This window comes from Mesoplodon bidens, assembly GCF_964165515.1.
Source record: "Mesoplodon bidens genome assembly, chromosome: 2".
Lineage (NCBI taxonomy): Eukaryota > Metazoa > Chordata > Mammalia > Artiodactyla > Ziphiidae > Mesoplodon > Mesoplodon bidens.
In genome coordinates this window covers 72,858,969-72,884,779 of record NC_138177.1, presented here as the reverse complement: position 1 = coordinate 72,884,779, position 25,811 = coordinate 72,858,969, and the positions used below count along the sequence as shown (strand labels likewise).

Below are 25,811 nucleotides of genomic sequence, written 5' to 3'. Positions count from 1 at the left end.
CCTTACAAGAAATATCCTGGTGGTACTGGCCTCCGAACTGAGACTGGGGTTGGAGGTGGCGAGAAGGTGAATTTGCGTCAAGAGCTGCACATGCTGGGGAGGGAAAGAAAATAATATAGTGACATGTTATGATGTTGTCATTTCAGGAACCCAGAAGACTTTACCAAGATGTTGGTGACTTTAGCATATATGTTTGGCTTTCTAGAGAGACTATGAGAACAACACAGTATCTTGGTATGAATTTTTTTCTCAAATATGGTTCCACTTGAGCAAAATGACAGAACCAGAGGAAGTTTAACCTCAAGCCAGAGGGACTAAGATTAGAAAGAAGAAAAAACTACTCTGGCAATAAGGCTGTTAAATTCAGAAGGGATTACTAAAGATTCTTTGAAATCTATCATTCTGAATACTATCAGGGTCCTTACATGCATTCTTACCTGAGCCATAAGGACACGAACATGATGACCTTTCAAGGTCCTAACTGATGTGAAGATCCTGTGGTCCTGTGGTTTCAGTGGTTATCAAGACACCTATTTCCGACTTTTCCAAAGCTGCTAATTTAATGTTTGGCTTTGAGCCAGGCCATGGGATGATCCAATATTAACATTACCAAGAAGAGTCTTACCTGCTGCATCTGCTGCTGGAGTCTCCTCCTCTGTGCTGGGTCTAGAATCAGAGTCTGATGAACTTTCTCACTCTGGGGCTTAACCCTCTCTACCTCCTGCTGCTGTTTGGCTGAAGATTTCCTCATCTTCAGCTGTTCAAGTAGCTCCTTCACTGTGCGATGCTGCTCATTTAGCAAGTTGGCCAGTGGTTCCTCAAACCTATCCTCAACAGGGAGATGATTGGATTTGAACATTTCCCTGGGTCCACAACACATCCAGTTCCTTCTAATGGTGGGCTAAGCAAGTCTGAACAACTTCCATCTACTGCTAATCCCCAAATCTCACTTTAGCCAATAGGCAAACTCCTATCCTACCCAAATCTTCTCCCGAAGTTGTTAGCATAGATTCAAATAAGATGGTTCTGAATCGCCCCCCCAACCATTCTTCTACATCAGTCTTCTAAGTAATATCGTAATGAAGGGGAAATTAAACAAAAATCTAAGAGTAGGGAAGTATCTGGATAACAAAGCAGCCAAGGAGCTAATGGGAACCCATCACTTTTCATCACACTGACAGCCAAATTAATCTCGGACTTGTTCTTAATGGTGATACAGAATCTTCTCCAAGTTTTCTAACACTACCCTCCTACCCCTACCTCCTGAGAGAGAGAGACTGTGTCTGGGGCTGAAGTAAGAATCCAAATGCCTAGCATGCTAGTTCTGAGGCAGAGGCAGAACAAGACACTCAAGTGATTAAGCAAGAGCTGAAACTCTGTGCAATCAGGATAAGACCTGCTCAAGTAGCTATGACTAGCAGGTTATCATAATTCAAGAAATCCTCTAGAATTTAGCAACAGTTAAATGATAATAATCTTTATCCCCAGAGGCTGTTGAAAAAAGTTATGTTTCCTTTTACAGTATTTACTGTGAGTATAGGCTGGCACAGGGTGAAAACCTAAAGACACAGGCCTGTCCTCTGTACAATTTTACTGAGAATTGAAATCTCTTGATTATCTGCATTACTAGCAGAGGAACAGAAGAACAGAAGCATGAAAAATGTAGATAATGCAAAAAAAAAAAGCCTGCACCTGACTTTAATAAGTATTACCTGGATGGGTAGTTGATAAGGGGAACACAGGTAACTCACTTTCCCTGTGATATCTTACTTAATCAAAGATTAAGCTAGGTTTGCATTTCTAGCTGAAAGAAAAGCAGCAGCAGCCCAAGCAGATCAACTGAATACCGAAAGGTAACTGAATTGGAATAAGGATTTTTAAGTAGTTACATAATGACCAAGTTTTAAAAACTCATACACAGAGTTGACTAGTGGAACTGAAATATGTTTACAGATCAAATCCCATGATAACAAGTTCCCAGGTTCTATTCTGCTACACTAGAATTTTTTTTTTTTTTTTTTTTTTTTTTGCGGTACGCAGGCCTCTCACTGTTGTGGCCTCTCCCGTTGCGGAGCACAGGCTCCGGACGCGCAGGCTCAGCGGCCACGGCTCACGGGCCCAGCCGCTCTGCGGCATGTGGGATCTTCCCGGACCGGGGCACGAACCCGCGTCCCCTGCATCGGCAGGCGGACTCTCAACCACTGCGCCACCAGGGAAGCCCTAGAATTTTCTTCTATGAAATATGGCATGAAATAAGTGGGTCAAATACAGACTCTAAGAAATTTTGAAATTTGTTCTCAAAAAAAAAAAAGGTAAATATATGAGGTGATAGAAGTGTTAATTAACTTGATGGGGGGAATCCTTTTACAAAGCATGCGTTTATCAAATCATCAAGTTGTACACTTTCAGTATCTTACAACCTTATTTATCAATAATACCTCAACGAAGCTGAAAAAAAAAGGAACTCCTGAGATTTCTGTTGTGGATATATTATGGTAGTTATTGTAATGGAGTATGACTGATATTTCTGACTTTTACACAATGATTAGTATACCTTGTCTTTTTCACTAAATTTGCAAGTTCCCTGAAGGTCTAGCTTTCAGGTGGATCCAAAGCTCTCTAGTTAGGTAATGCTGTTAAGTTAAAACACAGGACTAATTAGAGACTATGTGTCTTTCAGTTTTGCTTTGTTCCATGCATGGCACAAACCATACCCTGACATCCAGCCAGTCACCTAAGGATAGTATGCTGCTACTCAGAATGGATAGCAATAAAGTATGGATAAACTATGCAAACTCATCACAAAAACGGGGGAAAAATTTAAAGCCTCCACTATCCAGTGGGACAATGGAAGTGCTAATTTAAGTGAAGAGGGCAGTACACACATTTCAGATTCCAGGGCATTACTTCAGGTGCTTTATGGTTTGCTCAGTTAATGCCTTGGTGACTAACAAAGGTTCATTAACATTTACTAGATGTTAACGACAAACAGAAGAACAAAAGGGACATACTGGATATTACAATTTGGGGTAGTTTCTGTGGCTGGCCACATAGAGTCCTACACACCTCTCCAGCACCACTCACCTGGAGAAGCTGCTATGGATGCCAGCTACTGCTTTTTCTCCCTTCCCAAACAGGTACAGCTTGGTCTATAGCTGCACTGCCCCATAAGGAGACTTATTCACTTGACACCTAACACCCACAAGGGACTCTGCATCCTAATATCAGTAACAGCAGGTAGTCAGGGATGGGAAATTGTTAACCAAAATTTCTCAAAACCTTTTCAGACATACACTTTTCCTCCATTCTAAGTCTCAAGGTCTTTGGTTAGCCTACCGTAGGGCTTGAGGGGTGTTAAAGTTAGGCCGAGGCTCAGCCACACATTCCTCCTCCTCTGGGCCATCATCTTCCATGTTGGAGAACCCCATCTCATCTTGAAACTGAGTGCAAAGGAAAAGAAGGATTTTCCTGGGGAATGGGCATGCAAAAGTCACTCTAGCAGTGAGAAGGGAAAGTAAAGTAAAGTAGTTTACAGGACTTTAATAACGCGGGCGCACAGAAAGAGCCTGCATCACAACCTTTCTCACTTCTGGGCTCGCACAATCCCGCACATGGGGTAGCTATTATGCCAGGAAAAAAGTTTCTCAATCAGCCAACTTGTAATGGTAAAGACAGAGCATGGATAACTTGAAATGATCAGAATATCTTTAAAGAGATAAATTTATGAGAAAGGTAACTATTTGGGCTCAGAATAATCTAAAATTAGTTTGCAATCTTTAAGGATGCAACATGTGATAGTGAAGAGTCCATCCAAAAGCTTGCAAGGAAAACTTTATTAAGAATAACCTACATATGGATCATCAAAGTTTATTACTTAGCAAAATTCTCCTGTCACTATATTCTCTCCTGGGTGGACTGAAAGGGGAATGGGCTTGGTTCACACCACGCTTCTGGAGAGAGAGGCCCTGAGACCAAAGGACAGAGCTTGCTGGAGAATCCACTTTTACTATTCTGAGTTCTCATTCAAAGATCATTACTCACAGTTTCAAACAGCTCTTCCATCAGTTCATTCACTTCCTTTTCTGCAAAAAAGCCAAACGGTATGCTGTTGGCACTTGTTTGTTTCATTTTGCCATAGGGGGAATTCCAAGAAAATTCAATGAAAGTTGTTTTCAGCAAGGCTTTTAACAAAATCCCATATCTACCCACCATTCACTCATTCATTTAAAAACATTTATTGAACACCAACTATATGCCTTAATCCCTGGTTCTAGATGCTTAGATACATGACAGGACTTTACTCTCATGAAGCTTAAATTCTAAAGGGAAAACACACAAAAATGTAAGCTAGATGATTTTATAATGAGATAAATTCATATTTGTTGGCCTATCCTACTGAATGGAGTCAAGAAAGAAGTTTCCAGCAGTGTGTCATAGGACCCTATCTTTGGACCTGAACTATTCAGCAATCCCATCAACAACCTAAAACACCCAGAAGACACACTTACCAAATCTGTAAACGATATAAAGCTGAAAGGGATTGCCAGACCAACTGATAACAGATTCAAAATTCTAGGTTTTCTCAAATTAATTGGATGAAACATAATGGGGATAAATTTAAAGTCTTACATTTAGGATTTTCAAAACTCAGCTTCTTAAGTGCACAAAAAGGTAACATGGCTCAAAAACAATTAATCTGAAAAAGATCTCTATGTTTTGGTTGACCTTAAGTTCAATATGACACAGTAGCTCCACAACAGTGCTCACAACCAAGAAGGCAAGCATATCACTGAATCAAAGCAGTCTCAGACTCTATCTAGAAGACTGTGGTCATTTCTGTAAAAGCCCTTCTTAAGATGGCATTAAAAAGCTAAAATCCAAATGTTAGTGAGGATGTGGAGCAACTAGAACTGTAAAAAGAATGTAAAGTGGAAAGCCACTTTGGAAAAAGGTTTGGCAATTTCTCAGCAAACTAAGTATACAGCTACCTTATGACCACTGATTCTTCCACTAAATAGCTGACCCAAGGGAAATAAAACATTTGTCCACAAAACCTTGCACAAGGAAGTTCAGAGCTATCTTTATTCAAGACAGCCAGAAATTAGAAAGAACCCAGGTTCCATCAACACCTGGGGATTGATGAAAAATAAACAAATTGGTATATTTATACACTGGAATCCTACTCAGCAATAAAAGGGAAGAAATTAATGATACAAGCAATGTGCATGAATCTCAAAAACATTATGCTAAGTGAAAGAAGCTGTATACAACAGAACATATACTATATGATTCCATTCACATGAAGTTTTCAAAGAGGCAAATCTAGGGCTTCCCTGGTGGCACAGTGGTTGAGAGTCCGCCTGCCGATGCAGGGGACACGGGTTCGTGTCCCAGTCTGGGAAGATCCCACATGCCAAGGAGCGGCTGTGCCCGTGAGCCATGGCTGCTGAGCCTGCGTGTCCAGAGCCTGTGCTCCGCAACTGGAGAGGCCACAACAGTGAGAGGCCCGCGTATCGCCAAAAAAACAAACAAAAAATAAAGAGGCAAATCTAATCTGTGATAGAAGAAAAGGGAACAATGGTCGCACCTGGGAGGATGGTGTGGGGACTGACTGGGAAGAGGCAAGTGGGTACTTTCTGGGGTGACAAATCTCTATCTTGTTAGGGGTTTGAGTTATACAAGAGGAGGCACATTGAACCTCACTGAATGGTATACTTAAGATTTCTGTACTACAGTGTGTATAAATTTACCTAAAAAGAAAAACCGTAAACAAATACTGAGTTCTAATTCATGATATGTATGCTGAAATGTTTAGATATCTACAACTCACTATGAAATGCTTTTTAAAAAAATGGATTCATAGATGGATAGCTGCATGACTAAGCAAATATATGAAAAGTTAACTATAGAAGATAGGTAGTGGGTATATGGGTGTCCACTCTACAATTCTTTCAACTCTTCTATATGTTCAAAAAGTTTCATAATAAAATGTCATGGGGGAGAATTTTCTTTAAAATAAAGGCTAGAATCCAGACGAGGGTAACTTGGGGGTTGAAATGTGGAAAGCCTGGCATTTAGAGAAGTGAAAAAACTTGGTATGTTTAGCATAATAAAGAAAAAATGTAGAAAAAGAAACATACTATGCACACTTAAGAGTAAATTACATTTTATGGCAACAAAGGACAAACAGAGAAATATAAAAGATAGATTCAGGTTCAATAAGGAAAATGCTGGGGCTTCCCTGGTGGCGCAGTCGTTAAGAATCTGCCTACCGGGCTTCCCTGGTGGCGCAGTGGTTGAGAGTCCGCCTGCCGATGCAGGGGACACGGGTTCGTGCCCTGGTCCGGGAGGATCCCACATGCCGCGGAGCGGCTGGGCCCGTGAGCCATGGCCGCTGAGCCTGCGCGTCCGGAGCCTGTGCTCCGTAACGGGAGAGGCCACAACAGTGAGAGGCCCGCGTACCGCAAAAAAAAAAAAAAAAAAAAAAAGAATCTGCCTACCAATGCAGGGGACACGGGTTTGAGCCCTCACCCTGGAAGATACCACATGCCAGGGAGCAACAAAGCCCATGCACCACAACTACTGAGCCTGCACTCTAGAGCTCGTGTGCCACAGCTACTGAGCCCAGTGCCATAACCATTGAAGCCCGTGTGCCTAGAGCCCATGCTCCACATCAAGAGAAGCCACTGCAATGAGAAGCCCATGCACCACAACGAAGAGTAGCCCCCACTCGCTGCAACCAGAGAAAAGCCCTCGCGCAGCAATGAAGACCCAAGGCAGCCAAAAAATAAAAATAAATTTTTAAAAAATTAATAAGGAAAATGTTAATTGAAGAGGTGTTCAAGAGTAGGACACACTATCTGCAGAGCTGATGAACTCCCTGTCACTGGAGGTATCCAAATGGACTGAAAGGTCACATGAGAGAAGCTGTTAACAAACGCTTAAGTGGGAAGAAAATATATGTGACCACAGGAGGCTTTCCAAACTCTGTGATTCTAAGCTTTTTTTTTTTTTTTTTTTTTTGCAGTACGCGGGCCTCTCACTGTTGTGGCCCCTCCCGTTGCGGAGCACAGGCTCCGGACGCGCAGGCTCAGTGGCCATGGCTCACGGGCCCAGCCGCTCCAAGGCATGTGGGATCTTCCCAGACCGGGGCACAAACCCGTGTCCCCTGCATCGGCAGGCGGACTCGCAACCACTGCGCCACCAGGGAAGCCCCTAAGCTTTTTTATTTTTAAATTTTTATCATCCATGTAAGAAAAGTCCTATTAAAGGGATTATAATTAAGCATGATAACATAAGACGACAAGGGGTGGAAACAAAATTAAAATTCTATCCCAGTTTTTACTTATGACCATAGAACTCTATGACTAGAAAGGAAGACCTATCATTCAGGCAACCCAGAAAAGTTCACTATTTGATTGGCAAATACTGTCAGCCCCGTGAAAAACACCGGCTCTAAGGCAATAAACAACACAAAACCCAGGAGAAGCTCACAGTTTAGGGAAGGAGACAGATATAAATAAGCAACTATGAGAGAGATAAGTATTAAAAAGGACATATAAAATAGTATGGATATAATCAGGAGGAGGAACCAAGATGGCGGAGTAGAAGGACGTGCTCTCACTCCCTCTTGCGAGAACACCAGAATCACAACTAGCTGCTGGACAATCATCGACAGGAAGACACTGGAACTCACCAAAAAAGATACCCCACATCCAAAGACAAAGGAGAAGCCACAATGAGACGGTAAGAGGGGCGCAATCACAGTAAAATCAAATCCGATAACTGCTGGGTGGGTGACTCACAGACTGGAGAACACTTATACCACAGAAGTCCACTCACTGGAGTGAAGGTTCTAAGCCCCACATCAGGCTTCCCAACCTGGGGGCCCGGCAACGGGAGGAGGAATTCCTAGAGAATCAGACTTTGAAGCCTAGTGGGAATTGACTGCAGGACTTCAACAGGACTGGGGGAAACAGAGACTCCACTCTTGGAGGGCACACACAAAGTAGTGTGTGCACTGGGACCCAAGGGAAGGAGCAGTGACCCAATAGGAGACTGACCAGACCTACCTGCTAGTGTTGGAGGGTCTCCAGCAGAGGCAGGGGGTGGGGGGAGGCTGTAGCACACCATGGGGACAAGGGCACTGACAGCAGAAGTTCTGGGAAGTACTCCTTGGCATGAGCCCTCTCAGAGTCTGTCATTAGCCCCACCAAATAGCCCAGGTAGGTTCCAGTCTTGGGTGGATAAGTGACCTGGAAGTCAGGCCAAACACCCAACAAGGAGGGAACACAGCCCCATCCATCAACAGTCAAGTGGATTAAAGTTTTACTGAGCTCTGTCCACCAGAGCAACAGTCAGCTCTACCCACCACCAGTCCCTCCCATCAAGCCTCTTAGATAGCCTCATCCACCAGAGGGCAGACAGCAGAAGCAAGAAGAACTACAATCCTGCAGCCTGTGGAACAAAAACAACATTCACAAAACACAGACAAGATGAAAAGGCACAGGGCTATGTACCAGATGAAGGAACAAGACAAAACCCCAGAAAAATAACTAAATGAACTGGAGATAGGCAACCTTCCAAAAAAGAATTCAGAATAATGATAGTGAAGATGATCCAGGACCTCGGAAAAAGAATGGAGGCAAAGATCGAGAAGATGCAAGAAATGTTTAACAAAGACCTAGAAGAATTAAAGAACAAACAAAGAGATGAACAATACAGTAACTGAAATGAAAAATACGTTAGAAGGAATCAATAGCAGAATAACAGAGGCTGAAGAACAGATAAGTGACCTGGAAGACAGAATGGTGGAATTCACTGCTGTGGAACAGAATAAGAAAAAAGAATGAAAAGAAATGAAGACAGCCTAATAGACCACTGGGACAACATTAAACGCAACAACATTCGCATTATAGGGGTCCCAGAAGAAGGAGAGAGAAAGAACCAGAGAAAATATTTGAAGAGATTATAGTGGAAAACTTCCCTAAGATGGGAAAGGAAATAGCCACCCAAGTCCAGGAAGCACAGTGAGTCCCATACAAGATAAACCAAGGAGAAACACACTGAGACACATAGTAATCAAACTGGCAAAAATTAAAGACAAGAAAAATTATTGAAAGCAGCAAGGGAAAAATGACAAATAACATGCAAGGGAACTCCCATAAGGTTAACAGCTGATTTCTCAGCAGAAACTCTACAACCCAGAAGGGAGTGGCATGATATACTTAAAGTGATGAAAGGGAAGAACCTACAACCAAGATTACTTTACCCGGCAAGGATCTCATTCAGATTTGATGGAGAAATCAAAAGCTTTACAGACAAGCAAAAGCTAAGAGAATTCAGCACCACCAAACCAGTTCTACAGCAAATGCTAAAGGAACTTCTTTAAGTGGGAAACACAAGAGAAGAAAAGGATCTACAAAAACAAACCCAAAACAATTAAGAAAATGGTCACAGGAACATACATATGGATAAGTACCTTAAACGTGAATGGATTAAATGCTCCAACCAAAAGACACAGGCTTGCTGAATGGATACAAAAACAAGACCCATATATATGCTGTCTACAAGAGACCCACTTCAGACCTAGGGACACATACAGACTGAAAGTGAGGGGATGGAAAAAGATATTCCATGCAAATGGAAATCAGAAGAAAGCTGGAGTAGCTATACTCATATCAGATAAAATAGACTTTAAAATAAAGAATGTTATAAGAGACAAGGAAGGCCACTAAATAATGATCAAGAGATCAATCCAAGAAGAAGACAAAACAATTACAAATATATATGCACCCAACATAGAAGCACCTCAATACATAAGGCAAGTGCTAACAGCTATAAAAGAGGAAATCGACAGTAACACAATAATAGTGGAGGACTTTAACACCTCACTTACACCAATGGACAGATCATCCAAAATGAAAATAAGGAAACAGAAGCTTTAAATGACACAATAGACCACATAGATTTAATTGATATTTATAGGACATTCCATCCAAAAACAGCAGATTACACTTTCTTCTCAAGTGCGCACGGAACATTCTCCAGGATAGATCACATCTTGGGTCACAAATCAAGCCTCAGTAAATTTAAGAAAACTGAAATCATATCAAGCATCTTTTCTGACCACAACGCTATGAGATTAGAAAAGAATTACAGGGAAAAAAATGTAAAAAACACAAACACATGGAGGCTAAATAATACGTTACTAAATAACCAAGAGATCACTGAAGAAATCAAAGAGGAAATCAAAAAATACCTAGAGACAAATGACAATGAAAACATGATGATCCAAAACCTATGGGATGCAGCAAAAGCAGTTCTAAGAGGGAAGTTTATAGCTATACAAGCCTACCTCAAGAAACAAGACAAATCTCAAGTAAACAATCTAACCTTACACCTAAAGGAACTAGAGAAAGAAGAACAAACAAAACCCAAAGTTAGCAGAAGGAAAGAAATCATAAAGATCAGAGCAGAAATAAATGAAATAGAAACAAAGAAAACAATAGCAAAGATCAATAAAACTAAAAGCTGGTTCTTTGAGAAGATAAACAAAATTGATAAACCATTAGCCAGACTCATCAAGAAAAAGAGGGAGAGGACTCAAATCAATAAAATTAGAAATTAAAAAGGAGAAGTTATAACAGACACCACAGAAATACAAAGCATCCTAAGAGACAACTACAAGCAACTCTATGCCAATAAAATGGACAACCTGGAAGACATGGACCAATTCTTAGAAAGGTATAACGTTCCAAGACAGAACCATGAAGAAACAGAAAATATGAACAGCCCAATCACAAGTAATGAAATAGAAACTGTGATTAAAAATCTTCCAACATGGCTTCCCTGGTGGCGCAGTGGTTGAGAGTCCACCTGCTGATGCAGGGGACGCGGGTTCGTGCCCCAGTCTGGGAGGATCCCACATGCCGCGGAGCAGCTGGGCCCGTGAGCCATGGCCGCTGAGCCTGCGCATCCGGGGCCTGTTCTCCACAGCGGGAGAGGCCACAGCAGTGAGAGGCCCGCGTACCGCAAAAAAAAAAAAAACAAAACACATCTTCCAACAAACAAAAGTCCAGGACCAGATGGCTTCACAGGTGAATTCTATCAAACATTTAGAGAAGAGCTAACACCCATCCTTCTCAAACTCTTCCAAACAATTGTGGAGGAAGGAACACTTCCAAACTCATTCTATGAGGCCACCATCACCCTGATACCAAAACCAGACAAAGATACTACAAAATAAGAAAATTACAGACCAATATCACTGATGAATATAGATGCAAAAATCCTCAACAAAATACTAGCAAACAGAATCCAACAGCACATTAAAAGGATCATACACCATGATCAAGTGGGATTTATCCCAGGCATGCAAGGATTCTTCAATATACGCAAATCAATCAATGTGATACACCATACTAACAAACTGAAGAATAAAAACCATATGATCATCTCAATAGTTGCAGAAAAAGCTTTCAACAAAATTCAACACCGATTTATGATAAAAATTCTCCAGAAAGTGGGCATAGAGGGAACCGACCTCAACATAATAAAGGCCATATATGACAAACCCATAGCAAACATCATTCTCAATGGTGAAAAACTGAAAGCATTTCCTCTAAGATCAAGAACGAGACAAGGATGTCCACTATCACCACTATTATTCAACATAGTTTTGGAAGTCCTAGCCACGGCAATCAGAGAAGAAAAAGAAATAAAAGGAATCCAAATTGGAAAAGAAGAAGTAAAACTGTCACTGTTTGCAGATCACATGATACTACACATAGAGAATCCTAAACATGCCACCAGAAAACTACTAGAGCTAATCAATCAATCTGGTAAAGCTGCAGGATACAAAATTAATGCACAGAACTCTCTTGCATTCCTATACACTAACGATGAAAAATCTGAAAGAGAAATTATGGAAGCACTCCCATTTACCATTGCCACAAAAAGAATAAAATACCTAGGAATAAAACTACCTGGGGAAAAGGCCTGTATGCAGAAAACTATAAGACACTGATGAAAGAAATTAAAGATGATACCAACAGATGGAGAGATATACCATGTTCTTGGATTGGAAGGATCAATATTCTGAAAGTGACTACACTACCCAAAGCAATAGAGTCAATGCAATCCCTATCTAATTACCAATGGCATTTTTTATGGAACTAGAACAAATCATCTTAAAATTTGTATGGAGACATAAAAAGCCCCGAATAGCCAAAGCAGTCTTGAGGGAGAAAAACGGAGCTGGAGGAATCAGACTCCCTGACTTCAGACTATACTACAAAGCTACAGTAATCAAGACAATATGGTACTGGCACAAAAACAGAAACATAGATCAATGGAACAAGATAGAAAGCCCAGAGATAAACCCACACACCTATGGTCAACTAATCTATGACAAAGGATGCAAAGATAGACAGTGGAGAAAAGACAGTCTCTTCAACAAGTGGTGCTGGGAAAACTGGACAGCTACATGTAAAAGAATGAAATTAGAACACTCCCTAACACCATACGCAAAAATAAACTCAAAATGGATTTGAGACCTAAATGTAAGACTGGACACTATAAAACTCTTAGAGGAAAACATAGGAAGAACATTCTTTGACATAAATCACAGCAAGATCTTTTTTGATCCACCTCCTAGAGTAATGGAAATAAAAACAAAAATAAACAAATGGGACCTAATGAAACTTAAAAGCTTTTGCACAGCAAAGGAAACCATAAATAAGACAAAAAGACAACCCTCAGAATGGGAGAAAATATTCGCAAACGAATCAACGGACAAAGGATTAACCTCCAAAATATATAAACAACTCATGCAGCTCAGTATTAAAGAAACAACCCAATCCAAAAATGGGCAGAAGACCTAAACAGACATTTCTCCAAAGAAGACATACAGATGGCCAAGAAGCACATGAAAAGCTGCTCAACATCACTAATTATTAGAGAAATGCAAATCAAAACTACAATGAGGTATTCTACAATGAGTTAGAATGGGCATCATCAGAAAATCTACAAACAACAAATGCTGGAGAGGGTGTGGAGAAAAGGGAACCCTCTTGCACTGTTGGTGGAAATGTAAATTGATACAGCCACTATGGAGAACAGTATGGAGGTTCCTTAAAAAACTAAAAATAGAATTACCATATGATCCAGCAATCCCACTACTGGGCATATACCCAGAGAAAACCATAATTCAAAAAGACACATGCACCCCAATGTTCACTGCAGTGCTATTTACAATAGCCAGGTCATGGAAGCAACCTAAATGCCCATCGAAAGACGAATGGATAAAGAAGTTGTGGTACATATATACAATGGAATATTACTCAGCCATAAAAAGCAACAAAATTGAGTCATTTGTTGAGATGTGGATGGATCTAGAGACTGTCATACAGAGTGAAGTAAGTCAGAAAGAAAAAAACAAGTATCGTATATTAACGCATGTATGTGGAACCTAGAAAAATGGTACAGATTAACCGGTTTGCAGGGCAGAAGTTGAGACACAGATGTAGAGAACAAACGTATGGGCACCAAGGGGGGAAAACCGCAGTTGGGTGGGGATGGTGGTGTGCTGAATTGGGCGATTGGGACTGACATGTATACACTGATGTGTATAAAATTGATGACTAATAAGGACCTGCTGTATAAAAAAACAAAAAAAAAAAACAACTAATACTACACTTTCTTTGCGTTATTTGTATGGAAATATGTTAATATAAATGTTTCAGACATTACATGAAATTTCTAAAAATCTTATATGTTCTGGTATAATGTTATAAGTCATAATTCTAGTTATTACTTTAAAATGTATATCTCAGAAATAACTAAATTTCCCTGTCAATTGTATTATTATGAACTTTCATCAAATCTTTAACCGTGGTCATTTTTAAGTCTTTTGTCATTTACAGACAGTTCTGGGTGTACTCTGATGCTTTCGCAAAAATGTTCCTATAAAATGGTTTCATCTTCACGGAATTCATGGAAAAGACTGACAAGTACAGGTTTCTGGTAACTGACGATACTGCTGAACTGAATGAATAAGCATTTTCAGAACTCTAATGGAAAACTGATGAATTCATAAAAGTGCTAACAAAAGATCAAGATAAAAAAAATTGATTGCATGGGACTGAGTGAACTGATGAGGATGATTATAATTTTTGTGACTTTCTGTTTGAATAAAAAAAAAAAAGAAAAATCCCACAAGGACTCAGAGGCAAAAAATATACAAATCAATTTTCACTGCAAAATAAAGGAGCTGTTACAGTGGAGGTTTACTGGACTGAATGTCAATATTATGACACAGCATGAGTGTGTTTCGTGTTTGGTAATTGCAGTCATTGTTGCTTTTGTTGCGGTCATCCATTTACAATGCTTGGTGTCAGTTTATTTATCTCTTGTAAAAATAAAATACAGTGTGTGTGTGTGTTGTGAAAAAAAATAGTATGGATTACAGAGCAAGAAAATCAATCCTAACTGAGGAGGATCTCCCTGAGAAATTACAGTTGACCCTTGAACAACATGGAATTGAACTGTATGGGTCCACTTATATGCAGATTTTTTCAGTAAATATATTGGAACAATTTGGGGGGGACGTGCAACAATTTGAAAAAAACCTCAGACAAACCACAGAGCCTAGAAATAACAAAAAAATTTAAGAAAAAGTTAGGTATGTCATGAATGCATAAACTATATGTAGATACTAGTCTATTTTATCATTTACTACCATAAAATGTACACAAATGTACTCTAAAAAGTTAAAATTTATCAAAACTTACACACACACTTACACACCATACATGGCACCATTCACAGTTGAGAGAAACCCAAACATAAAGATGCAGTATGAAATCATAACTGCATAAAATTAACTGTGGCATATACTGTACTTCTGTAATAATTTCAGAGCCACCTCCTGTTGCTAGCATAGGTGTTGCAAGTATCTGCTTAAAACATCTCCTGAGCAGTTCGTCTCTCCAGCAAATTGCGTACTGTAGGAAAAAGTAATCTCTTGTGGTTCCTGAGTATTTTTCATCAAGTTTAGTACAATACCATAGGCCTTGAATAACACCATGGTACCCATGCGAAGAGCCACTAGTGATGCTGGAAATGCTCCCAAGAAGCAAAGAAAAGTCATGACATTACAAGAAGACGCTGAATTGCTTGATATGTACCAGAGATTGTGGTCTGCAGCTGTGATTTCCCACCATTTCAAGATAAATGAATCCAGTGTAAGGACCATTGTAAAAAATGAAAAGGAAATTCATGAAGCCATAACTGCCGCTATGCCAGCAGGTGCAAAAACCTTGCGCTTTTTGTGAAATACCTTTTTATCTCATATTGAAAATGCAGCTTTTATGTGGGTGCAAGATTGCTTTAAGAAAGGCATACCTATAGACTCTAATATGATTTGAGAAAAAGCAAAGTCATTATACGACAACTTAAAGCAAAAGGAAGATGAAGGGTCTAAGTCTGGAGAATTTAATGCCAGCAAAGGATGGTTTGATAATTTTAGAAAGAGGTTTGGCTTAAAAACTGTCAAGATAACAGGAGAAGCAGCCTCTGCTGACGCAGAGGTAGCAGACAAGTTCCCAGACTGAGGAGAAAGGATATCTGCCTGAACAGGTTTTTAGTGCAGATGAAAGTGCCCTATTCTGGAGGGGAAAAAAATTAAAAAAAATAAAGCCTCAAAAGACATTAGTAAGGAAGAGAAGCAAGCACCAGGATTTAAGGCAGGAAGGGAGAGGCTAAGTCTACTGTTTTGTGAAAATGCAGTCACATTTACCACCAGGACTGCCCTTATCTATAAAGCTGCTCACCTTGAAAGGAAAAGATAAACACGAGCTGCCAGTCTTTAGATATACAAAAAGAAGGGCCTTTCTATGGATTGGTTCCATCCATGCTTTGTCCCTGAAGTCAGGAAATACCTTGCCTTTTAAAGTTCTTTTGAAATTGGACAATGCCCCTGGGTACCCAGAACCCCATGAATTCAACACTGTAGGCGTCTAAGTGGTCTACTCACCTCCAAACATGTCTCTAATTCAGCCTCTAGATCGGGGGTCATAAGGACCTTTAAGGCTCATTACACACAATATTCTATGGAAAGGATTATCCACACTAAAGAAAAGACCCCAATGGAGAGAACATCACGTAAGTCTGGAGGAAGGATCACACCACTGAAGAAGCCATCACTGTTAAAGAAAAAGCCATGAAAGCCATCAAACCTGAAACAATAAATTCCTGCTGGAGAAAACTGTGTTCAGATGTCCTGCATGACTTCACAAGATTTACGACAGAGCCAATCAAGGAAATCATGAAACAGACTGTGAATATGGCCAAAAAAAGATGGGGGTGAAGGGTTTCAAGTTCTGAATCTTGGAGAAATTCAAGAGCTAACAGACACCACACCAGAGGAATTAACAAAAGATGACTTGATGAAGATGAGTGCTTCCAAAACAGTGCCAGACGATGAGGAAGAAGATGTAGAAGAAGCTGTGTCAGAAAACAAACTGACATCAGATAATCAGGCAGCCGGGTTCCGATTATTTAAGACTGCTTTTGACTTCTTTTACAAGGATGCTTCTATGATATAGACTCTGAAACCAAAGCACATGGTGGGAGAGGGACTGGTACCATACAGAAACATTTTTAGAGAAATGAAAAAGCAAAGAAGTCACACAGAAATTACAATGTATTTCCATAAAGTTACACTCTCTGCCTCCCCTTCCTCCTCCACCACCTCTCCTGCCTCTGCCACCCCGAGACAGCAAGACCAGCCCCCCCCTTCCTCATCAGCCTACTCAATATGAAGACAAGGAGGATGAAGGCCTTTATGATGACCCACTGCGACTTAATGAATAGTAAATAATCATCATGTCTACAGTTAATAAACTTATCTGTTGTGTATGTGTGTGTATCTTTGTGTGAAAATCTAATAACTGTATGGCAAGAATTGTATGAGATGTCTTTGTGTCATCATCATCATCATCGCCTAAGTATTCATCATGTAGAACATCATGTACAAGACTTGTATTGAAATGGATAGCCTATCCTTACATAGGCATAAAGTGAGTGATATTTAATATAAAATTAATAATTAATAAAATTAATGTTAGTTTTATTAATGATTTATAACTGTGCTTTCAAAGAATTACATTACCAACTGTGTATCAGTCTATTATCACATTTTTAAAAAATGTAACAATGTTTCCAATCCTGTACATGAATATGACTGTAATACTGTATGCCATAAAAATTTTGTAACCATTTAGCAGTGTACTGCTGAATGGTTACAAAATTTTGTAACCATTCAGGCCAGAGTACTAAGAAGCGATCTGTGAAGCAATCATATCAATTACACTAGGCTACTATCAAGCCATCATACTGTTGCTTCTTCATTATCAATGCATGAATCCTTATACCAGTAAATAAATGTTCCTTTTTCACTTTTCATTTTTCATTGTCTAGTGTTTGTAACATGTATATCTACAGTGTTTTGTATCATATAAGACAATATTAATATACATACTGACAGATGATTCAGCTTGTAAACAGATAACATAAACTTACAGTATCGATAAATACGGTACTGTAAATGTATTTTCTCTTCCTTATTATGATTTTCTTAATAATATTTTCTTTTCTCTAGCTTACTTTAAGAATACAGTACACAAAACACATTATATATAAAATACATGTTAATAACTTTATTTTATTGGTAAGCCTTCAACAGTAGGCTACTAGTAGTTAAGTTTTCGGGGAGTCAAAACTTCTAGTCGGATTTTCAACTACACTGGGGTTGGGCATCCCTACCCTCTGAGTTGCTCAAGGTTAACTGTATCTATAAACTGAAGAAAGTAACAAACAAGAAGGGAAGGCAAGTGTACACCAGGATGAGAGCTGAATTGAAATGCAATCTCCTACTTTTCTGCTTCAAGCACAAAATGTTTCCTGACCAGCACATGACACTGTGGACCATTCGCTCCTTCAAGACTCTTCCCTTGGTTTCTGAGACACAAGGCTTTCTTGTTTTTTCTCATACCTTCCTAGACCCTCCTTCACAATTTTCTCAAAACCTAAATCCTCAAGCCTTTTCTTTCTACACTTTCTCTTTGATTCCTACTGCTTTCCTTTCAATGCAACCTTAACTGTCATAACATACCAAAATAAATGTAACATCTTCATAAAGGAAACAGCATTCTAATCTTAAAAACATGAAAGATGAACTAAAGCAACAAAACAGAACATAAGTCCTAAAGGATTGTGTTTACATAATTCTCTTTGCACAAAGACGTGCATTATTTAGGTACATAATAAACACTTTTGGATACTTATAAAACTTTCTTCATAACCTCGTCAAGAGCCAACGTCTTACCTTCACCATGTTGTGTATACTATTCCAGTACAGGGTCATGCACACACTCAATAAAAATCAACAGTTCCTGAAATATGTTTTTCATCATTGGCAAACTAGCAATGAAATAATTTTAAACAAATGACTCAAGCCAAATTATTTGTTTTCCATGCCTCCAATCTTGCTCTCTTTACCCACCAAATCAATACATTAAACTGGCATTAAATCAAAGTGATATTTCTAAAATCCAAATCAGTTCCTATTTATTTCCTGCTTTGAGCTCTTTGAGCTCTCCTTTTCGACAGATCAAAACTCAGATCTAAGGTTCTCCATGAACTGAACACTGCTTAACTCTTCTATCACCACTCACTCATACAACTTAACCAAACTACTTACTATTTTCCAAACACATGTATTGTTTCATAATTCCATGGTTTGCAGAATTCTTCTATTTGCAATATCCCTCTCTGCCCCCATTCACCAAAAATTTCTTATTGCTCCTTCAAAACTAAAATAAAACATCCCATTTTGTGAATCCTTCCCTAACCCATACCATACATTAGGACAGTATAACCCTCTTTTAGGCCACTAGTGTATACACAAACTATTATTATAGCACCTATCACTTGGTACTATAACTGTTTCTGTTTGTATCCCCCTACTAAGCTGACATCCTACAGGCAGAGGCCATGTCTTATTCATTTTGGTACAATCGCTGCCAAATACTCAATACATGACTGTGGGATGTATAAATGAGTAACTGATAGGCTTCCCGAATATATACGTAAATTTAAAGAATTATAGAAATAAATGGGTAGAGGAAGCTTAAATGTCTTGAGTGGGCTACAAACTTCAACCTCAAAAATCTGCAAAGTAAACAAAGGTAGATGTGGAGAAGTCAAGACCAGGACTCATAATAAACACAGACTCACTGGTGATTCTTACTGCCCGGTCAGTGCGGAAATCCTCTGTGTCTGGTTCATCCAGGTCTTCCAGGAAATTATATTCTGGATCGTCATCATCATCTGCCTCATCTAGGAAAAAAAAATGTTTTAGACACTTATTCCCAACTCTGAACTCATATCTCTAACGAAAATTTAAGATGTTCAGCACCATAAGAATCTACTCCAATAAAGCACATTTATTCTGAAGTTTTTATTTTTATTTTATTTTTTACTTATTTTTTGGCTGCGCCACACAGCTTGCAGGATCTTAGTTCCCTAACCAGGAATTAAACCCAAACCCTCAGCAGTGAAAGCACAGAGTCCTAACCACAAGGGAATTCCCTATTCTGAAGTTTTTAAACAACTTATTCTTTTTTTCCTCAGTGCCTGTGCACAGATCACTTCCCACAGCGGACTCATCTCACCTATTCTCCCCAATTAGCCAAGTTCCTTCCTTCCTTCCTTCAAACAAAACTTAAATTTCTCAAAATGCAGCAAAAGCCTGAAAACTGAACCTATAATTTATCTCAGTAAACCCACTTAGAGTAGTGCATCTCATTAAAATAATATTTTTGTAAAACTCTTTATACAAAGGCATTGATAGTGAAAAAAGAAATGACCCTAATTCCCAATAATTAGGGAATGACTATAATTATGATGCCTTAGTATAAAATAGTATATACATATAGAATATAAACATTCTATACATGTTCAACACATTCATGACAAAAGTACAACACAATACACACATAATACTCATAAGCATAAGAAAATTATATCCCTACAATAACTCAGAAATAACTAAAAATATACAAAAATAACAAACATTTGTAATGGCAGAGCATAGAAGTATGGGTATTTTCCTCCCTTGCAATTTTCTCTAATGTTGATGCTATGATGTCTTTTAGATTCCTAACTAAAAATCTTGAAGGAGTCAATCAATTATGGATTGTTATATGTATTTTTTTCTTTAATAAATTTATTTATTTTATTTATTTATTTTTGGCCGCAATGGGTCTTTGTTGCTGCGCGGGCTTTCTCTAGTTGCAGTGAGCAGGGGCTACTCTTAGTTGTGGTACGTGGTCTTCTCGTTGCGGTGGCTTCTCTTTGTTGTGGAGCATGGGATCTAGGTGTGTGGGCTTCAGTACATGTGGCTCGTGGGCTCTAGAGCACAGGGTCAGTAGTTGTGGTGCACGGGCTTAGCTGCTCTGCGGCATGTGGGATCTTCCCGGACCAGGGCTCGAACCCGTGTACCCTGCACTGGCAGGCAGATTCTTAACCACTGTGCAACCAGGGACGCCCCTGGATTGTTATACTAAGATAAAATTTTTCCTGGGACAACTTTAGATCAGTATCGTCTAACAGAATTTTCTGCAAGGTCGGAAATGTTCTACATATGCATTGTATGACAACGGTAGCCACTAGCCACATGAGGCAACTGAGAACTTGAAATGTGGCTAGTGCAACTGAGGAAGTGAATTAAAACAAAAAGCAAAAACAAAGTCTAGAAAATGAGAATAACTAATTCCTTACCACTATGTAGCCATTACACAGGAGAGGGAGATCTCTATGTATTACAATAGAAAGATGTCTAAATTATATTAAGTGAACGAAGAAAGTTGCAGATGCAGGACAATATGTATAGTATGATTCCTTTCTTGGGAAAAAAGATAAATATGTGCTTGATTAGACACAGAGAAAATATCTAGAAACAATTAACAAAGACTGAAAAATAGAACTCTTTCTTTTCTTAATTTTTCATAATAAATATTTTTTATTAAAAATAAAAATAGGGGGCTTCCCTGGTGGCGCAGTGGTTGAGAGTCCGCCTGCCGATGCAGGGGACACGGGTTCGTGCCCCTATCCCGGAAGATCCCACATGCCGCGCAGCGGCTGGGCCCGCGAGCCATGGCCGCGGAGCCTGTGTGTCCGGAGCCTGTGCTCCGCAACGGGAGAGGCCACAGCAGTGAGAGGCCCGCGTACAGCAAAAAATAAAAATAAAAAAAAATAAATAAAAAAATAAAAAAAAAATAAAAATAAAAATAGGGCTTCCCTGGTGATGCAGTTGCTGAGAGTCCGCCTGCCAATGCAGGAGACGCAGGTTCGTGCCCCAGTCCAGGAAGATCCCACATGCAGCGGAGCGGCTGGGCCCGTGAGCCATGGCCGCTGAGCCTGTGCGTCCGGAGCCTGTGCTCCGCAATGGGAGAGGCCACAACAGTGAGAGGCCTGCGTACCGCAAATAAATAAATAAATAAATAAATAAACAAACAAATAAATAAATAAATACACACACACACACACACTTTTTTTTTTTTATTTTTGGCCGCAATGAGTCTTCATTGCTGTGTGCGGGCTTTCTCTAGTTGTGGCGAGCGGGGGCTACTCTTCATTGTGATGTGCGGGCTTCTCACTGCAGTGGCTTGTCTTGTTATGGAGCACGGGCTCTAGGCGCGCAGTCTTCAGTAGCTGTGGTGTGCGGGCTCAGTAGTTGTGGCTTGTGGGCTCTAGAGCGCAGGCTCAGTAGTTGTGGCGCACGGGCTTAGCTGCTCCACGGCATGTGGGATCTTCCCCGGACCAGGAATTGAACCCGTGTCCCCTGCACTGGCAGGCTGACTGTTAACCTCTGCACCACCAGGGAAGTCCCACACACACATTTTTGATTCATAATCACTGGAAAATTTGTACTGATAAACCCCAATCTAACCTGACATTCTTTACTCAACATTTATTGTTTATTATATATAAATCTGCATTGTATATATATATAGCTATTTAAATGTAAAGGCTTTTTCACCCATCTATAGGTTTATCCCCCAATAAAAATGTTTTAAATCCTTACGAATGGAATCCTGTCTTTGTAATCTCTATAGTACTTTCTATGTAAGTCTCTTTACAGCAGGTTCTTTACAAACGTTGCTGAATAATATAAGTTCTGGGGAAAGCCTATAACATATGGATACTGCACACACGTTTGGACCCCCATCTGTTTAGGTGCAAGAACTACAATAGACACTTTCTGCCCATACCATACAAACGGGTCAGCCAATATTCTCAGAGAACCCATTTGGCAAACATGTTGAAATATCATTTAGGAAGGTTTCTTCTGAGTTCTGCTTAGCTTTTAGTACCCTGATTGTGGAACCTGCCCTCTGGGTCTAATTACTTTTTTGACTGATTGACAATGTCAGCATCTACCCAGCTGATCTCAATTTTGTGTACCCATCCCCTCTAGTACAGCCTCTTATTTTTTGCAAATGAGACTCTCACTTTTAATAATATGCAGAGCAGATGGTACTAGGAACATGTGAAAATAGTTAGCCACGTAATACTACCAAAATAAACCGGCATATGGCTAAAGTTTGGTACTGTGATCTATATCTAGCATCATTTCCTACTTACCAGCACTCACAAAATTCAGCTGGTAGATCTGCGGATCCAAACCTACCCTAGTCATTGGCTCTATGTTCTCTTTTTTAAATCTATCCTAATAAGGAAACAAAAAAATACTGTTTTAAAGAAAGAGGATTTTCACCCTCCCCACTAACCATTATTCCAATTCCTCGATCAACCCTTATCATACTTATTTCTCCCAGACCAGTAGTTTCCAACCATTAGGATATATAAGAATTAGATACCTAGATGATAACCATTAGTGATTCTGATTCAGTAGGTATGGAGTGAGGCCCTGGAATCTGTATCTTTTTTTTTCTTTTTTTTTTTTAATTTATTTTGGCTGCGTTGGGTCCTTGTTGCGGTACGTGGGCTTCTCATTGTGGTGGCTTCTCTTGTTGCAGAGCATGGGCTCTAGGCACATGGGCTTCAGTAGTTGTGGCACGCAGGCTCAGTAGTTGTGGCGCATGGGCTTAGTTGCTCCGCGGCATGTGGGATCTTCCCGGACCAGGGCTCAAACCCACGTCCCCTGCCTTGGCAGGTGGATTCTTAACCCCTGTACCACCAGGGAAGTCCCTGGAATCTGTATCTTTTTTTTTTTTTTTTTTTTGCGGTACGTGGGCCTCTCACTGTTGTGGCCTCTCCCATTGCGGAGCACAGGCTCCGGACGCACAGGCTCAGCGGCCATGGCTCATGGGCCCAGCCGCTCCGCGGCATGTGGGATCTTCCCAGACCGGGGCACGAACCCGTGTCCCCTGCATGGGCAGGCAGACTCTCAACCACTGCGCCACCAGGGAAGCCCTGGAATCTGTATCTTAACACCATCCAACAAATACATCCCTACACTCCCTGATTCTGATTCAAATTCTAGGGACAAATTATGAGAAACACCACCCAGACTCCCAAAATCCTGACAGCCAACTCTGTCTAGTCTTTCCTCCTCAACAGCCAGCATCTCAGCTCTTTCAACCAAGGTGATAACAATCAGGGCACCAAAGCTGCTGCCCTAATAAAGCCATGAAAACCTGACTTAATTACTATCAATATTTTGTCTTAGCTTAGGTCTAAGGACAAAATGCAGAGCTTGCTTATGAAGCATCACATGCATTTAAAAAATGCTTTAATGTCCCTGAGACTTCTTTGATTGAGATACGTTCCTAGAATATTAAATGGGGTTATAATCCTAGCAGTACAACAAATTGATTCTATAACACAGAGCAACACAATGAATTTCTCTGACACTTTTACAAAATGGATAGAATTATCTTTGTCCCTGTTCACTCCTTTCTGCAGATATTTTTGAGCCTTGGTATCTTGGACCTTGAATGTGTTGATAGAAAAAGTTCAATAAATGAACTTCAAGAGAATAATAAATCCCCAAAAACAGTGACATTAAAAAAACTTCATGTATGTAGATGTGTACATTTTTCTGGGGAGTGGCTGCACAGCTTCCATCAGATTCTCAGAGGGGTAAGGGATGGAAAAGCTAGCAGCTTAGACTCCTATCAGAAGACTAATGTGATAATACATCAGCTGTTGATTATTAAGGAACTGACTCTCCAGTTAATATGTCAATGACTCAGCTGCAAATTTCATCCTTTTCTCCTTCATGCAAGTTTGTGCATTTCATTGCTTATTACCACTTCTGCTATAGAAGGTGGGTGGAGAAGAACAAAAATGCTAAAATTCAAACCAATTTGCTTCTTGTTACCTGTCTTTTCTAAATGTTTAGGGAATTTAAATTTAGGACTAAAATTCCTCCTATTGCCACATTAATGCAGAAAACTAAAAGGTAACGTCATATTTGAAAACTCTCACAAGAGGCACATCAAACTATTATCAGTGATCCCTCTGCGGCATGAAACTGTCATCATGAGGAAAGGCTTTAACAGTTTTCTTTACACAATATTTGATTTCTTTACTCCAAGCACGTATTACCCTTATGGTTATAATACAGAATATAAGAGAAAACCCTGGGGAGCATATATTCTACAGAACCTAAATACGTATTATCTCAATGTCACTTCCACCCATCTGATTCCTCTCTTATCACTGTTGTCAAATATCCTTCAAAGGTCCATCTCAATTACCACCTTTTTCATGTTGCTATCTCTGGTCATGCTATAATTCTCTCTCTTCTCAAACCTTAGAACAGAGTTTATGCCACTTTTATGGTGCATCTGAGTTCATTCAACTTCATTAATCTGAAATGTATCATGCATTTAACAATGGGCCAGGCACCATTCATACATGTTTACTCCCTAACAAAATGATCATTTTCCTCTATCTCTCATAGAACCTAACACACTGCCTTGTAAACGAAAGTACTCAATACCAAATGCCAAAGTATGTGCAATATAGTTATTAATAGTTTTATAAGGCAAATATGAGAACTTACTTTCTTTCATTCACTTATCTTAATTTATTCCTGGCCATACCTACCCAAATATTTACTCAGTCTATTTCCATACAAGCTATATGTTCTCTTACTATCTTAAAGCATTATCCTTTCAACACAAAAATCTTACAGTAGTTGTCCTTAGAAGACAGGGAAAAGAGTAAAGATATGCTCTGTAAGTTGTCTGTAATTAAGTTTGATAGGACATCATGTGATCCAGAAATAGGAGCAATGAATTTGGCTATGGATTAAAGTGAGATAGTGAATGACTCTGTTCACATAAAAATGCAAGTAAGACTTTGGTTCAGCTATACACATTTTTTTAAAAGTGTGAATCTACCACAACACAACCAGTATGAATATCCTGGTCATTCCCCATTGAAGAGAGTCAAAAGGAAACAACAATAGTAACAAAATTGCCCTGATTCCATCAAAAGAATGTGACATCATCTGGAATCAGTACAAACTAAATCAATCTCTCATTTCCTCTAAATTTACAGAAACACTGCACAAAATGATGAATGGCAACTGACTTTCATTATAGTACGCTTAAAAAAAAAACCCACCAAAGACAATTTAACAATGTATTGTTTTAAAGTAAGAATTTTACTTATATTCTAAAACAAATAAGGGCTGCAGCAGGGATTCTTACACCATGTATGACTGTAGTCAACATTGTTTCTGTCTGATCAATTCTCCTTCCCTACTTCTG

The 25,811-nt window shown here is 39.6% G+C and overlaps 1 protein-coding gene across 4 annotated transcripts in view; it reads right to left on the bottom strand.

The window, feature by feature from the left end:
- LOC308607496 (GON-4-like protein) overlaps positions 1-25,811 on the bottom strand; it is a 92,932-nt gene that overhangs the window by 28,100 nt on the left and 39,021 nt on the right. For all 4 annotated transcript variants that reach the window (XM_081219452.1, XM_081219453.1, XM_081219455.1 and 1 more), the window contains 5 exons: positions 19,300-19,401; positions 4,042-4,082; positions 3,337-3,440; positions 626-824; positions 7-93 (listed from right to left, as the gene is read on the bottom strand). In XM_081219452.1, the coding sequence (XP_081075578.1) occupies positions 7-93; positions 626-824; positions 3,337-3,440; positions 4,042-4,082; positions 19,300-19,401 (533 nt within the window). The remainder of the gene's footprint in view (positions 1-6; positions 94-625; positions 825-3,336; positions 3,441-4,041; positions 4,083-19,299; positions 19,402-25,811) is intronic.